Source organism: Gadus macrocephalus, chromosome 9 (assembly GCF_031168955.1).
Source record: "Gadus macrocephalus chromosome 9, ASM3116895v1".
NCBI lineage: Eukaryota > Metazoa > Chordata > Actinopteri > Gadiformes > Gadidae > Gadus > Gadus macrocephalus.
Genome location: NC_082390.1, coordinates 18051997 through 18067488, shown reverse-complemented (window position 1 = coordinate 18067488; position 15492 = coordinate 18051997). Strand labels below are relative to the sequence as shown.

The 15492-nt window shown below is 42.7% G+C and overlaps 3 protein-coding genes across 10 annotated transcripts in view; 2 read left to right on the top strand and 1 right to left on the bottom strand.

Annotated features, from left to right (window-relative positions):
* The window catches only part of scaper (S-phase cyclin A-associated protein in the ER), a 57173-nt gene extending 53460 nt beyond the window's left edge, over positions 1–3713 (bottom strand). For all 8 annotated transcript variants that reach the window (XM_060061850.1, XM_060061852.1, XM_060061853.1 and 5 more), the window contains exons 1-2: positions 3394–3713; positions 31–148 (exon numbers count right to left, since the gene is read on the bottom strand). In XM_060061850.1, the coding sequence (XP_059917833.1) occupies positions 31–148; positions 3394–3561 (286 nt within the window). In that variant the 5' untranslated portion in view covers positions 3562–3713. The remainder of the gene's footprint in view (positions 1–30; positions 149–3393) is intronic.
* Positions 3714–3815: 102 nt separating this feature from the next.
* rcn2 (reticulocalbin 2) lies at positions 3816–7598 on the top strand. The gene is made up of 9 exons (XM_060062020.1): positions 3816–3926; positions 4394–4522; positions 4620–4722; positions 4843–5033; positions 5141–5254; positions 5374–5467; positions 5601–5743; positions 5963–6115; positions 6980–7598. Exons 2-8 carry the CDS (start codon positions 4394–4396, stop codon positions 6104–6106), a joined length of 918 nt encoding a protein of 305 aa, XP_059918003.1. The 5' UTR covers positions 3816–3926; the 3' UTR covers positions 6107–6115; positions 6980–7598.
* pstpip1a (proline-serine-threonine phosphatase interacting protein 1a) lies at positions 7341–15463 on the top strand. Its single transcript, XM_060061982.1, has 15 exons — positions 7341–7481; positions 9847–9947; positions 10044–10118; positions 10243–10277; positions 10383–10489; positions 10672–10734; positions 10987–11097; positions 11457–11502; positions 11604–11683; positions 12270–12368; positions 12464–12560; positions 12702–12783; positions 14406–14482; positions 14661–14812; positions 14894–15463. The coding sequence occupies exons 1-15, from the start codon at positions 7452–7454 to the stop codon at positions 15023–15025; spliced, it is 1287 nt and encodes a 428-aa protein (XP_059917965.1). The 5' UTR covers positions 7341–7451; the 3' UTR covers positions 15026–15463.
* Positions 15464–15492: the final 29 nt, after the last annotated feature.

Genomic DNA, 15492 nt, shown 5'->3' with positions numbered 1-15492 from the left:
AAAAACACGGATACGTCTCGATAGTCGTACCTTCCTCCTCCTTGCTCTCCAGGGGGACGCTCCAGGCGATGAGGTTGCGGGCTGCACGGCCCTCCTCCGCCACGATCTTCCTCACCTTGTCATGGCTGTTGGACCGCTGGAAGGACGCCTGCGTGGGGGGGCAAAGCGAGCACTTTAAGGGGCTTTCATCAGGCATAATCACGTCAGCCAATAGCCCGCTCCGGAAAGCAGGAAGCCAACTGGGAGACGCAAGGTTTTTACAAATAACAATGGAGTCGTTTAGCGGCCGCTTTAACCCAGAGCAACGCGCTGTGAATAATTAGGGAACCGGTAGGAGTTATGCATTTTGCTAAGGGATGCCTACAGGTAGACTGTAGGACATTGATGACTCCCAGGCTAAGTACCCTGCACCAACTGCACGCCAGGCACATCATGGTGTTGTCTAATGATCCCCTAACCAATCACAGTGCTTCCTTAAGCATTATGCACATTATGCACAAGCATTGTGCATAGGCCTAGGAAGAGCAAGAAGGAAGGAAGTAGGGCTTGTCAACCTAGTGTGCAGCATCACGCCTGACCGGCCGTGCATCAAGTATGCGCCAGTGAACTTTACAGTAATCCGTGAACACGACACAACAGTGTAGGATCCTGTGAGCCACATAATAATAATAATAATACATTTCATTTAGAGGCGCCTTTCAAGACACCCAAGGTCACATGCTTCCTTCTTCAACTCTCAAACCTGGGCTATCAAATTATTTGATTGAGAAAAAGTCAGCCTTAAAATAAATAAGGTTTGTAATATGTGTATAACATGTAGCTCTATTCAGTGGCATGTTATGCAACAGTGAAACAACCAATCTTTTCATTCTGTGCACCCTCTGCTTTCTCGCTCTGTTTCTCTCAGGGATGCAAATCGCTGTACTGCCACATCACACAGCACCCTGGGAGCTCTCTGAGGGCAAATCTGCTGGAAATAACATTTATTTCCAGCAGATTTGCCCTGGAACATTTATTTTTATTTTAATGAATAAACATGTTCCAACATCTAACTGATTATGAGGCTTATTAAAGGACATATCGCCGTCAAACAATTTGAGAATTTCATTTGGAAAGTACATCCAGCTCAGGACTCTTGGTTTGCAAAGTAGAATAATTCAAGACATTTATTTATATACTTGCTAATGAACCTTTAAACCAAGAGATGAATAGCCAGGCATTAAGTTGACGTGACTGTATAAATTAAAAGATTAACATAGCCTAACCTCAGGAAAATACTTGAGTGTCTTTGAATTCATAGCAAGTGAATCATGGAGGAAGGAGGACCTTTTCTTCTCAAAAGCACGGCTATTCAAACAAGAACACTGCAGCACTTCTCTCCTTTTCAGCCCTTTCATTCCAAAGCAAAGTCTGAAAAGCGCATCTTGGCAGTGGAGTTGTTTCATGCACCATTCAACACACTATGGGGCTGCTTTTGATAATTTGTCTTCAACTGTTAACCCAATATGGTAACATTCAAATTTATTAATTTAGTGCATTCCAAGAGATGAATATGTCTCATCTCATGCACCATCCAAGACACTATGGGGCTGCTTTGGATAATTCATCTTCATCTGTTCACCAAATATGGTAACATTTGAATTCATGTCAGGAGAATAATATGTCTTGGGTACATTAAAGGTTTTCAAATGTGTAAAAGAAGCGTGCAGTCATGGCACTGCCCAGGCTGCTACCAGGTTTATTTGATGTCCCCAGGAGAGATACACAGCTGACCTACTTTTGAGGAGATAGAAAATCTAAAGTAGAGTAGCCTAGCTCAGTACAGAGATGAAGGAACATTGAAAATAGTAATTAACACATACAATTAATGAGCAGAAAACACCCAAGACTGATATCATCATGCAAAGCTTACAGAGGGAAATCTTTGATCCAGTTAAATCAGCTGCAAACAACATGCCTGTCAGCTAAGCAGTGATTGAGAAAAATAAGTGTGTGTCCCTTGTAGTAATCATTCCTCTTCCAAATGTGGAAATCACACAGGAGGAGCACCCTGGCCTGTCAAGTGTTTCAACATGCAGACAGACGAGTTTTGGATTGTGCCATTGAGGGGGGGAAAGAGCAGGTGTAGGGTTTCCTCTTCAAATGGTCGATAGACAGACACGCACACCAACACAGATGGGTGAAAGCCAGCCTGTTAGGAGGGGGCGAGCAGCAACATAGAAAGGGAAAGGGAAAGACTGAAGTGTACATACTGAAAAGAAGCAGAGTCTGTAGGCAGGCTCCTCTTCTTTATCCAGCCCTGACATACTTAACGGTGCACTTCACCAACCTGTCCTCCGCCTGGGCTAGCCGCCAACAGTGCAAGGTGCCGCCGTCATCTTACTTGCAAGACCAAAATAGTGCGCCACTGTGTAGCCAAACGCTGCTATAGCAACCTGACCAGCTGTTTCAACCCCTCCACTGCCCCCCCCCCCCCCCCCGCAGTGTCAGTAGCTGTCTGTCTGTGATCCAGGCTGAGCACTCAGCACTCTGCTGAGTTTGGGGCAGCCATCCCTTTGAGCCGGTGGGTTGCTGGTTGCCGCTGTCCGTATGACCGCTGCTGTCGGTCTGCCTGCTCCTCTGCTCTGCATACAGTCCTCCGTGTTTACAGCTCTACAGTCTTCTCTGCCTGCCCTGCATCACAGCCCCCTGTACATGCTCCCCCCCCCCCCCCCCCCCCCCCCTCTTTCTCCCCTCCCTCGCCTGCCTTTCCTCCAGCTCAGCCATGTGTTACAAATCAGTCTGCTACTCTGCCTGTGTTGCCCATTATAGCAGAGTAGTTACAGGCACAATGAGTGTACTAATGCAAGCCTTGCACTGCAACCACAGACCAATGCCCTACATCTGATAGGACATGACGTCTGATGAGTCACATACCACATGGGGACAAAGAAAAAGACTACAGGGGAAAACACTGAGGTTAAATGAAGTTCAGTGATCCAAACAAGACAACACACAATAGCAGGGAGGGGTGGTTCGCACAGCATACAAAGTGAATATATGAACGTCACATAAAGATAAAAAAGAGTATCTATATGAGGAGCAAGATGACTATGTGTGGAATCAGGGGGGGGATCAACCAAAGCAAAGATGGATGAGTCCCACGGTCAACCTTCATCCACCCCCATTTGACCCACTAGCCTACGAAAGAGAGCTATACCAATGAACATGGCCTGCCCTGACCTAAGGCAAGAAATGTTCTTTGAACTTATGAGGACCCTTCAACGTGTGTTACCCAGCTGGGCAGAAGTTCGCATGGCAACGCACAGTTGCACTGGAATGACGTTAATTCATTGTGTTTGGAATGTAATGTGTTGCTTCAAAACATACATGCGTGCTCACTATTAAACTTACCTTCAGAGCTACTATGGGTGTGTTCTTGCTCTTGCCTCCTCCGTGAGAGGAGCCTGAGCTATTGCTACCAGATCTGTCTCGTCCATCCCCGCCTTGGCTTATTCTTGGACCGAGACGGTGCTGACCAGCGCTACGTCTTCGCCCATCATGTCGGCTATCTTTGGACATGGAAGCAGGATAGTTTTAATGCTCAGCGGGAAAGATCGTGAATTAATAACGAAGCGGGTCGTCTCGTCTAAAGTTGATGGAGAAACATAGCATAGCGATGACAGCACAACAACCTCCCAAAAAACGACGGAAGTGTTCCGGTGTCACGTGTGTGATAGGCACGGCGGTTGTCCAATAACAATGCGGACAAGAGGACAATTGTGTATACTGACCAATCATGTGGAGTTATGTGTGGGTCAAAGGGTGTTGGGCTTGTTCGTAGGGCGGGATTCAAAGTATCTACCATGGCAACCGTAAAGAGGCGCGTAATGTAGTTCGCTGTTCATCTGCATGTTGTTTGGAGATTCGGAAAAGGGTTTTTCAAGGTAAAAGCGGAATGCTATGTTATGAGTATGTGGTTTGATAATAATACGTATGTTTTTATTCTTCATGATGCATCCCTCTTTTTTTCCCCTGCTATCGTCGATACATGGGTTGAATTGTTGTCCGCCGTCCACTATCTCCCAAACACAGTAGACTAACACACAGGCCTACTGTCAGCTTTACATTGAGCTTAACAACCCGTGAGATGCATTGTTTAACACGTTATCTCAACGGTTTTTGAAACCTTGTACCAACGGTGTTGCCCAGTTGAGATTACCATCACTGTCACTGTCACTCACCACATTTCATTTATGACATATTTCCCCTGATTGCTTTCCTTTAAGAGTTTCAAACGCCCTCAGCATACACACCTAGTCCAACCTAACAATACATCTTGCACATCTTTCAATTATTGAGTTATACCTGTGTAATACACACAACATACATGCATTTTTGTGTTCTTCCGCAGATGACACTTTCAGCCCTGATAGCGTTGCTCGCAATAAACTTTGCTTTTGGAGCCGGCCTTGAAGATAATCACTATATTGATCAGCAGCACAACCCTGGACATGATGTTAATGTGCTTCTTGGCAATCAGGTTGTTTAACATCTCCACCACAGTCCTTGTTTTCGGTTTTTGCTCCCGATTAATCATCCCGTCATCATGTCCTCAACCTTTTTTCGTTGATTTCTAGAACACCAAAGAAACGGGTCAAATGGACCCATCGCAGCAGAGGGAGAAAATAATTGAGATAGTCAAAAAGATTGATATCAACTCTGATAAAATGTTATCAACAGGTAAGCGCACGTTTGAGTTTGTTTGTTCACCACGAGAATGACCACTTCACTACTCTACATTGTGTGGCAGTGTGCTCATCTGACAACCATAATCATGCCCGATCTCACTCTGAACCACAGAGGAGCTGGCTCTGTGGATCCAGCAGGTCTACAGAAAATATGCACTGGAAGATGTGGAGGAGCGCTTCCCTAAGTTCGACCCGAACGCAGACGGCGTGGTGTCTTGGGAGGAGTACAACACGCAACAAGGGCTCATCACCCTCGACGATGCTGCGGTTTCGAACGACCCTGAACAAGAGTCCATCAGATATGTAATGGCTGCACACTCTTATGTCGTAGTGCTGAAACACAAACGGGACCTGTCACGTTGTGTGGGTTATCACACTGACCCTCATGGATTTGTCTCCCTACAACATAGCTGAGCTTGAAGGAGAAAAGGCGCTTTGATTTCGCTGATGTGGACGACACAGCAGGGCTTAATCTGCCAGAGTTTCTCGCCTTCACGCACCCTTCTGAGGTGGATCATATGGCCGTAAGTGTCTCTGACTCAACACTCTTGAATGTTTACTTCTACAATTGCACATTACTTCCTTCCTTTTTTGATTTCCAGCATTGCATGAACCTAATAATAACTGTATGTCTGTAATACAGGACTTCACCATTGAGGATGTGTTGAGCGAATATGACCGGGACGGTGATGGATTCATCAGTCTAACAGAGTTTATTGGGGATGTCCGTGGCAATGGTGTGTGTGTGCGTGTGCGTGCGTGCGTGCGTCAAATACGGCTAACACGTATTCATGTTGATTCATGTTGTCAAGTGTGTGTCAACCATTTTCCCCTCATGCTGAATTGTTGCTTGTATTTCTGTTTTCCAAGGAGATAGCACTCCATCTCAGTGGGAGGTGGAGGAAACTGTGCGTTTTAAAGAGCTCTACGACCAGGATAAAGACGGCAAACTGAACCCCCAAGAGCAGCTTCGCTGGGTGGCTCCCAATAGTTACGGCTCAGCAAGGGAAGAGGTGAGAAACCGATATTTAGTAGTCTTAATATAGATGAGCAGGGTGTAAAATGGAAAATACCACAAAGCAAGAATAAACCAATAAAGTTCATACTTTACAAGTACAAGCTCAGTGAGTTCTAGCCGCGACGGGACTGATGCGTACGTTAATGCTCAGGGGCTGAAAGTGGTGGTGTATTTTCATGTTCATTTGATTATGTTACTGCTCTGTGGTCAACAGGCTCTTCATCTAGTCAAGGAAATGGATCATGATGGAGATGGGAAAATCTCAGAGGCAGAGGTCCTGAAAAATCAAGAGTCATTCATGAACAGTGAAGTGACAGACTACGGTCGCCAACTGATCACGTCACACGACGAATTATAACTTCGCTATCAAAGGCACCCAGTGCAACTTTCGAGGCAAAAATGAACATTCAATTTCAAGTCTTTTTTACACGTAGTATATTTCAATAACTCCCTACCATTACATATCGACATTCAAGGAGCGAAGATGAGACGTCGTTGTGTGGTGAGAACTGATAGAAAATCTTAAACAAAAACAATGGGCGCCAGCTTCTTTATTTATTGTAACCTACAAAAAATAACCCAGGATTCCGGTCGGCAAGCCTCAGAGTTTTCCGAACACGTGACGTCGAGACCGTTGAGACCGGTGATCGATGACAACACATAACGTTACGGTCCACGCAAAAGTTAGAAAACAAAACTTTTCTACATACCTCGTTGCTGGAATCTTCCTCCATCAGGTGAAAACCCTCCAGGGCTTTCTGCTTTGTTGCTCGGGGAGGACGATGTGCCATCCTTACAGAAATGAGAAAACCACGGGCGCAGAAAAAGCAGCACAAAACGGTAAAAAACGGCACAAAACGGCACAAAATTTGAATGTGGGTGCGTATCGTAAAGTATGTACACACTTAGAAAACAATTCGCGCATTGGCAAACAGAACCAGTGACAGGATCACATTTTAGAATCTCCGGAAGCGTTCGGGACTCATCGGTCTTGTTCCGAGGATTGCCGACTGGAATCCTGTTTATTTTAGTGAGATCGCAATAAATAAAGAAGCTGGGGCCCCTTGTTTTTGTTTACGATTTTCTATCAGTTCTCACCACACAACGACGTCTCATCTTCACTCCTTGAATGTCGATATGTAATGGTATGGAGTTATTGAAATATACTACGTGTAAAAAAGACTAGAAATTGAATGTTTATTTTTGCCTCGAAAGTTGCACTGGGTGCCTTTAATGTTCATGTGTGCACAAACTCTAAATCTGGAGTCTATTTTGTATTATTCCAAAAAGAAATCTCTTACATATCTTATTTTTTTAAGAAATGAATTAATTAAGCCTATATGAGCAGAACTTTTTAAAATAAGTTTTGCTCAATGGATATCTGAGGTACTGCTGTATTGCAGTTATTATTCAGAAGTTATCCCCTCACCTTATTTGCAGTTATTAACTAACCAGTAGAAGAAAGAAATCTTTGTGTTCACTCTGGATGTGCTTTGGTGGGATGTGCATTGCAGCTCTTCCTCATTCAAACGACCGAGGCACTGGTGAGTGTCAAGGCTGGTTTCCTGAATGTGTCACAAAGAGTTTCAGTTCATATCAACCCTGATATGCACGGCCCGTCAAATCTTTTTGGAAGGCAAGCTTTGCATAGTGAACTCGACTGAGGGACCGTTCAAAGGGACTATTATCTACCGGCTGTTAAAATGGCTTTACAATTCAAAGATGTCTTTTGGGTAAGTGGGCCAATTATGTTATTAAACCTAATTAACTAATGCATTAAGTTGCTATTTATGTTACTGTTTCAGTAAGGTTGTGTATGTGTACATGAATTAAAACAATGCGTAATGAAATATTGTGTGTTAACTTCCTCTTCGCTATGCTATGTGACTCATGACTCGGAACATCCTCAAGGTGTCCTCTTTGTGAACAAATGTTTTAACTAAGTTTTGTTTTAACTACAAACTAAGGCGCATTAAGTGGTTTTCATATGATTTATTATTTTGAGTTTTTCATAAATTGTAAATAGATCATTGAAATGTAGGTAGATAAATCCAACTGATACACTACAATTTGAGGGCAAACACAATAAATGGAAAAAAGTAACTGAAAACTGAGTGATTTTTCATGCAACACAAGCACAATTATTCCATTGCAGCCTTATAAAAAAGACAGCTTACTTAATTTTTGGTACCTATAAACCCCCCCTCTTTCATATGTGCATCCTGTTCAACATTCAAATGTTTTCATTATACTTTACATAAATCCTTTATCTATACTATAGCACACTTTAAATTATGCATCTAAACGACTGATATTGACTTTGGTTAAGATTACTATTGACCAACTCCTGGGGCTTGTATCATTTGATGTTGTAACGTAACTGATTTTGCTCAAGATCCTCAATCCTTTCAATTAAAGAGCACACACTAAAACACCTATAACTAAACTGCTATATCTATATAATAGGCTATATATCAGTGGCGGCTGGTGGTTTTTAAAGTGAGGGAGGAAGGACTGCGTGCTTGGTTGCCATTGGCCTGCTTGCACTGTTGGTGTATGGTGGCATAAGAATGTGAGACTCAAGTTGTTTCAGGGTGTTTTGGTGAACTACAAAATAGAAGGGAGGGAGTTATGTGAACAAAATGTATACAAAGCCACCAGTGGCAACACCGTAATTTGAGAAGGAAAGGATGCAAAGCATATTAGTCAAATCAGGCCTACTATTGATTTGTAAAAGTAAATAAAAAAATCTGGGCCTATCATTGGGCCTATTTTTGCCCTCACTGACTGAAGTTATTTAGCTATGTTTATTTTCAGTTACAATTGTTTTAAGAAAAGACTCAAGAACCAAAGTGATGCCATTTAAAATGCATCATGCTCTGAATCATTCACTAACACCCTTTCCACAATATCAAACAGAGCGGTCAGAGTAACAAACTAGTAAAAGAACAACAAGAACATTATTTCAAAACTATTTACATGGGCTGTAAGCCTAACTATTCAGATTGAGGGACTTCATTTATAGATCAGGTCAATCCTCCTTGCTGTTTGCGTTGCGAAGACAACATCAGTGAAACCATGAACAGCCCACGTTGGAGATTTGCTATTATTCATAATAAGCAAACAAGGCCAGCAATAAAGTCGATTGCTTGTAATGCTACCAGCAAGCCATGCGTACCTAGCAAACCATGTAGCAAACCACCTAGCAACACTGACGTTGCCATTACTTCTGGTGACCTTGATTTTGGGAAGTGGTCTACCTCTTTCTTTGGTCGCTAACTTAGCACTGTAACTGAATGAATGGAATGATTTTTGTAATAAGACGTTAACAATGGCCTCCGTTTCCAATGTTTCCATTGTTCATTTAGGATCTCGCTATCGCAGATTTCACTTGCTCTGCGTCTTGACTGAGCACCGCGGCAATGCAGACCGGGTTTGTTATCGATAGCGTTGCCAGATTGGCCAGATAGCCCAATTGGGTGGGAAATCTGACCAATCTGGCAACACTGCTCAACGTCCAGGGATCCTGCTTATTGGTTCATAGCGCAGACGGATAGATTTTTGCGCGAATCAGACCCCTTAAGGTCCCACCCACTCAGAGGAGGATTTTCCTCCTCTCTCCCATTGAAACCCATGTTATCCACCGGCCGCCAGTACTTTCGGGGAAATGAATGGGAGTCAACGGAGGCGGAGGGAGGACGTTCCTCCCTGAAGTAATTGTCAATAGGCGATAGGGGGTGCTAATGTCCCTTTACCCAGGGAAACGAACATTATATATTCAAAGGCAATAAAGTAGTCATATTTAAGGGCATTAATTCATTACAATAGTCTGGGCAATCTACATTTTTTATTCTCAACAATGTTAGGGAGGATATTCCTCCCTCTCCTCAATGGAGAAGCCTCCACTGCTATATATACAGGAGAGACACATAAACATTACATGTAGACACATATAGCCGTTTGAAAGCCCTGCCGACATTGGTATGTCCTGTATGTTTGGGTGTATAATGCAGCCTGTTGATATTAGGGTTAGGGTTAGGGTAACCCTTACCCTAACCCTAACACTATATTGACAGTTATCATATTGGACAATTCTAGGGAGTGGACTTCATCAGCAACATGGGATATGAAGCCATAATTCAGAGACTTTGTGATGGCCGACGGACATGCAAGGACGTTGAAGAACTGCTGAAGATGAGGTATGTCATTTGTAGAAGGCTTTAATTACACAATTACAATAAATATATAACAGTATTAATGTACTCTAATTCAATGAAAATGTGTATTCTACATAGGGCATCCGCAGAAGAGAAATATGGAAAGGAATTGGTCACTATCGCGAGGAAAACTGGAGGCATTTATGAAATCAAGTAAATAGAAATATGTTATTTAGTATTAGGCCAGCCCTTAATGATACTCAACATAATCCTATTATGATTTTTTTTTATATTTCAATGGATTAACCTTTCAAAATCGTTATTATTTTTCAAACAGCACCTTAAGAAAATCCTTTGATGAAGTGAAAACACGTATGTACACGGATTGATCAAATATCTTTTATCGTTTTCTTCTTGTCATTCTTTGTTCAGCGTTTTCATTTGTTTAATTTAAAGACACGTGTTTCTGTTTTTTAGAAATTGAGAGGATTGGTCTCTTTCACCTCCACCTCTCTGGGATGCTGAAGGAGGAGGCGAAGAGCATGGAGACACACAGAGAGCAGCAGAAAGAGCAGAAGAAGAAGGTGACTTGAATCAAAGTATACTACTTGTTCATTAGTTTAGGCATTTGTACTGCATTTAAGTTTGGACCTTCTTGGGTTATTTGATGAAATATGAAATGTAATTATTACACATAAATTAATGTTACATTAGACAAATAGCCTATTTGTGCTGATACATCAAGTATTTATTTTTACATCTCCAGTTGGAATTACTCATGGAAAAGGTCCAGAAAACAAAAGTATGCCTGTTTAAAAAAACAATGGAGGTAAGTTCAGCTTTTTACTGATGGATCTTTTCATTTGTGGTCTAACCATCTTTATATCATCTACCACTACAACCATTCAAAACACACGGTAGATCTCATGCTGACTGTACAGGAAGCCGGTGACACGATAACTCAGTCATGCAGGAATGCTCTTGTTTTGGTCAATGCAGAACTGGCGGCAGCCTACAAGGGCTTTTTTTTCTTCTTTTTCATTTCTTGTTTGTGTTTAATAAAGTTAGATTACATTTTCAGTCCAAAAAATCCTATGAGCAGCGATGCAAAGAGGCTGACGAGGCCGAGCAGGCGGCTGTCAAGATTGGCAATGCTGCTGCAGCCACAGCCACACCCAAACAGACAGAAAAGGTACATTGAAAACCCTACTGTAGGCCTACACCAACTAAAGTTTATATTGGGAATCATGATTGTCGATCACAAGAGTGATTCCCAGGTATTAAAATATAGTTTTAACACCGAGTACGATTCTCGTAAATCAAGGTCAATTTTATTTTTAGATTTTGCCATATAGGTTGTGGTTTTATTGATAACATTATAGAAGTCCCTATCGATTGACATTGACTAGATATTGTATGTCCAGGTCATTTTAAGCTACAAGCTAGTTGAAATGCTACACATTGCAACTTTAATGAATGATGTCTGATGTTGCCTTCTACTGAATATTCAAAGCTTTAAAGTAACTTGAATATACTTTTATTTTCCTTCAGCTACAGAACAAATCGAAGCAGTGCAGGGAAGCGGCCGAAGAAGCTGGTGAGGAAGTCTGATAGATATAACATAATGAGCAATGGAATTCATTATTATCACATCAATTGACCCCACGAAGAGGAACTAATGCATATTATTTTGTTTAGAGAAACAATACGTTTCAAACATCGAGCAGCTTGACAAGATTCGTCAAGAATGGGAATTGACACATGTGACTACGTGTGAGGTAGACTGCCTTGCTTACACCATCCTCACTAATGTGACCTTTAAGCTTTATACTTATTCTTGAAAGTAAAAAAACAACAACTTTACCATAACCTTTATCTTAAATTAACCATCTAACCAGACAAAATCAGCAACGCAATCCTAGGACTAATTAACTAAAGCCTTCCCGCCTTCCAATTCCTATGCAGAGGGTTAAAACATCGATTTGATTCATGATTTATGTATTTCACTTTTGTAGAAAAGACACACAAGTTCGAAAGTCTACATAAAAAAGAATGAACCCACTTCCACTCTCGTCCCACACAATTAACCAGAGTGGAAATGTGGTTTGTCATCTGTACATCACTAACCCATTCATCAACCCCACCTACAGCCAATGAATGTGACTCTTGCATTAAGGGCAACAAGTTAGACAGGGGACGTCACAATGAAAATGAAAGGACATCTTGCGAAAGTCAACCTGTGGAGCGACTGCTTTTGAATACTGGATGTCAGGAAGTGAAATTTTCACTGTAGAGCCCTAAACTGTCATTATTGTTCTAAAAGTTGAATTGAAGACATTTCATTAATCAAGGTCTGCGTTACAGGCTTTCCAGCAGATGGAAGAGGAGCGCATCACCTTTGTAAGGAATGTCTTCTGGATTCACAGCAACCAACTGTCCTTGCAATGCGTCAAAGATGATGAGGTGGGTGCATGAAATCCTATTATCCAACATGTTGCACTATAGTTATCGTTGGAAACTTACTATTTCACATATACGTTTCTAAAATGGCTCTTTAGTGTTACGAGGATTTGAGGATCACACTGGAAAAATGTGCCATCGTTGAAGACAACGACTGCTTTATGGACATGAAACGCACAGGGCCAAATCCACCTGGTAAGGCATATTCCCCATATGAATCAATCAACATACTTTGTATTCCAAGTAAGCCACACCTTCAATCCTAGAACTAAAATTACAAAAACATTAAATAACGAATTAGCCTCTGAAAATGCATTTTTTTGGTCATATTCCCAGCCCCAATCCAATTTGAGAATTACTACGAAAGGCAAACAGCAGACAACGGCGATCCTGCTGGCTTTGTTGGCGTCATGAAAAGGTAAGAAGCCCATTTAATGGTTTTAAATTAGTTGAAAGTCGCCAGCTCAAATATATTTCCATTTTCCATTTATAATTCCATTATATACATGAAGATCTTCTAAATTATTACCACTTAAAGGTCCCATGACATAAAAAATCTCACTTTATGAGGTTTTCTAACATAAATAGGAGTTCCCCTAGCCTGCCTATGGTCCCCCAGTGGCTAAAACTTGCGTTCGGTGTAAAACGAGCACTAGCTGTTCTGCTCGCCTTTGAAAAAACGGAGGCTCAAGCTCGCTGATTTGGAATGTCTTTATTTATGTCGTCATAAAGCATCTAAGCTCCTCCCCTTACTCTGCCTAGCCCGCCCAGAGACGTTGGCCCGCCAATGAGACACGACCGTGCGAGCGCCACGTGTGTGTGTGTGTGAATACACACACTGTAACGCAAATGTTTCTTGTAGGTTCTTTGACGTCTCTTGTATTTCCACAACGAGACAGTGGGGGTTATTTGAGACATGGTTGAGAAGGAATTGGGGGAAAGGAACTTTGGCTTTGACTCACTGAAGTACATGAACCGCGACATGCCGCCGGTTGCCGCGAGGCACCATCGCCCGGCAGCGGGCAGCGGGCAGCAGGCAGCTCGCGGTTCAGTCTACTTCAGATTGATGTGAAAGACGTCGCAGAACCCGACAAAGTCGTTTGTGATTCATAATATCGTCTGGAGGCGCACACAGCTTTTGGCCGTGATAATATGTATTATATGATATAGATATCTATGGATTATATGATATGCTGTAACGAAAGTATTGTACACTTCCTTGTTATTTGGATAACTGTTCTGCTTTTGGTGTTATGGCGCATAACACGTCGGACTCTCGTTTCCGGTATTTCTACAACGAGACTCGTAGTGGGGGTTATCTTAGCCAAGTTTGAGAATGAATTGGGGGGAAGGAACTTTGGCTTTGACTCCCTCAAGAACATGAACCACGACATGGAGGAGAAAGGGATTGTTGGCGGCGAATGTCTCCCGCTTGAGCCCCGCTGAGGGACCACCGCCGGAGGCGGAGGTGCCTAAGCGCTGCCCGGCAACAATACCTTTCTCCTCCTTGTCGCGGTTCAGTCTACTTCACATTGATGTGGACGTGGAAGAACCAGGAACGTCGGAGAACCCAACGCGGTCGTTTGAGATTCATAATATCGGCTCAGACAGCTTTTGGCCGTGATAATATGTATTATATGTTAAGATATCTATGTAGGCTATATGATAATATTTAGGTATAGAGCTCCAGGACTCCTGTGTGTTCTAGAATATTTACAGAACACGGCTAAAGGCTGTGTGCGCCTCGCCATTGCAATACATCCACTGTAAACAGAGCGCATGGTACCGTGGCTTCAAGCTGCTCAGGGCCACACCCCCACCCTCCTCCTTGACCCGCCTCGCTCCTCCTCATTTGCATTATAGCTACAGACACCAAAACAGCGCATTTGGGGGAAGCTCAATGTGCGACTGGCTTGGAGTGGCTGTAAGTCTTTGAATACTGTGTTAGTTGCCCACTAATACCTATATTAAAGAAACACTTAAAATAGCATGTCATGGGACCTTTAAAATGTCTTACTCGTTCCTTTTTGTAATTTCTAGGTTCACAACTCTACTGCAAGGGAGCGCTCTGTGTTCCCCGAAAACAAACGGCAATGAGCCAGTGACGCATTCTAAAGGTATGTGTAACGTCATTGGAAACCACTAGAAGTAGGCCACTGGTGTACATCTCCATCTTAATAAGATGGAGTATTATCATGTCGTAGCTAGTGAGGTCATTCTGATTGTATTCAAACGTTTTTTGGCGAGCACCCATGTTCCTCAAGCTAACCAACGTCTCATTCTGAATATCTTCAGAAGATGCAGAAGGTGTATATGCCTCGATTCCAGGATTTCCAAAAGAGCCGACGAGCGCAGAGTTGAGCGGGGAGTTGAGCGGGGAGTTGAGCGGAGAGTTGAGCGGAGAGTTCAGCGAGCAGTTCAAGGCTCTGTACGACTACGTGGCTCAGGTGAGCCTGGCTCCAAAACCCACACATCCTAGATGGGCCTGGAGCCGACCGTTCAAATATTGGTCTGTGTTCTTTACTCAGGGGGAAGATGAGCTGTCGGTGACGGCCGGGGATGTGGTGGTGGTGATCGAACAGGGCGACGACGGCTGGTGGACAGCGGAGAGGAACGGCCGCTGTGGACTGGTTCCAGGGTCTTATCTCACCCAGGAATGAGGTCAACTCAACTTGCTTTATTAACGAAGGGCCATGGTCTCTGAAGGGGAAGTGATTCCGTTATCGACTTTTTATTGGAAAAAGGAAACGTTACATTTCACAATGTTGTGGTGTGTGTGCTTTAAATATGCTTTCCCTTTTTTAATCTTTACTGACACTCAATATTATCATGATGTGTCTGCTTTATCTGTGCGTTCTGGTTATCCAAGTATAAGAAAAAGTTATTTATTTGTGTTATAGATATTGGTATTATTATGCTTTACATTGCTGTATCCTCTTGCAGGTCTGCTGATGTATGTTGTTGACAATGACCAATGGTTTTAACCGTCTAATATTATCTTTTTGAGCGCAAAGCTTGGTTTTGTCATTGTGCCAAAATGTATCTCTGTTAACAATATGTATGGCGCACAAATAAAACCAGTTTGAGGCTTTCCTAAAGGGTTCCCCATTGATGAGTCCATCAAGAC

What these genes read in the sequence shown, in the direction of transcription:
- pstpip1a (XM_060061982.1), top strand. Translation starts at nt 7,452, where the DNA reads ATGGCTTTACAATTCAAAGATGTCTTTTGG. An exon ending in TGTTTAAAAAAACAATGGAG is followed by an intron (nt 10,735 to 10,986) that starts GTAAGTTCAGCT and finishes TTACATTTTCAG; the next exon opens with TCCAAAAAATCCTATGAGCA. An exon ending in CACAGGGCCAAATCCACCTG is followed by an intron (nt 12,561 to 12,701) that starts GTAAGGCATATT and finishes TCATATTCCCAG; the next exon opens with CCCCAATCCAATTTGAGAAT.
- rcn2 (XM_060062020.1), top strand. Translation starts at nt 4,394, where the DNA reads ATGACACTTTCAGCCCTGATAGCGTTGCTCGCAATAAACTTTGCTTTT. An exon ending in ATGTGCTTCTTGGCAATCAG is followed by an intron (nt 4,523 to 4,619) that starts GTTGTTTAACAT and finishes GTTGATTTCTAG; the next exon opens with AACACCAAAGAAACGGGTCA. An exon ending in TGATAAAATGTTATCAACAG is followed by an intron (nt 4,723 to 4,842) that starts GTAAGCGCACGT and finishes TCTGAACCACAG; the next exon opens with AGGAGCTGGCTCTGTGGATC.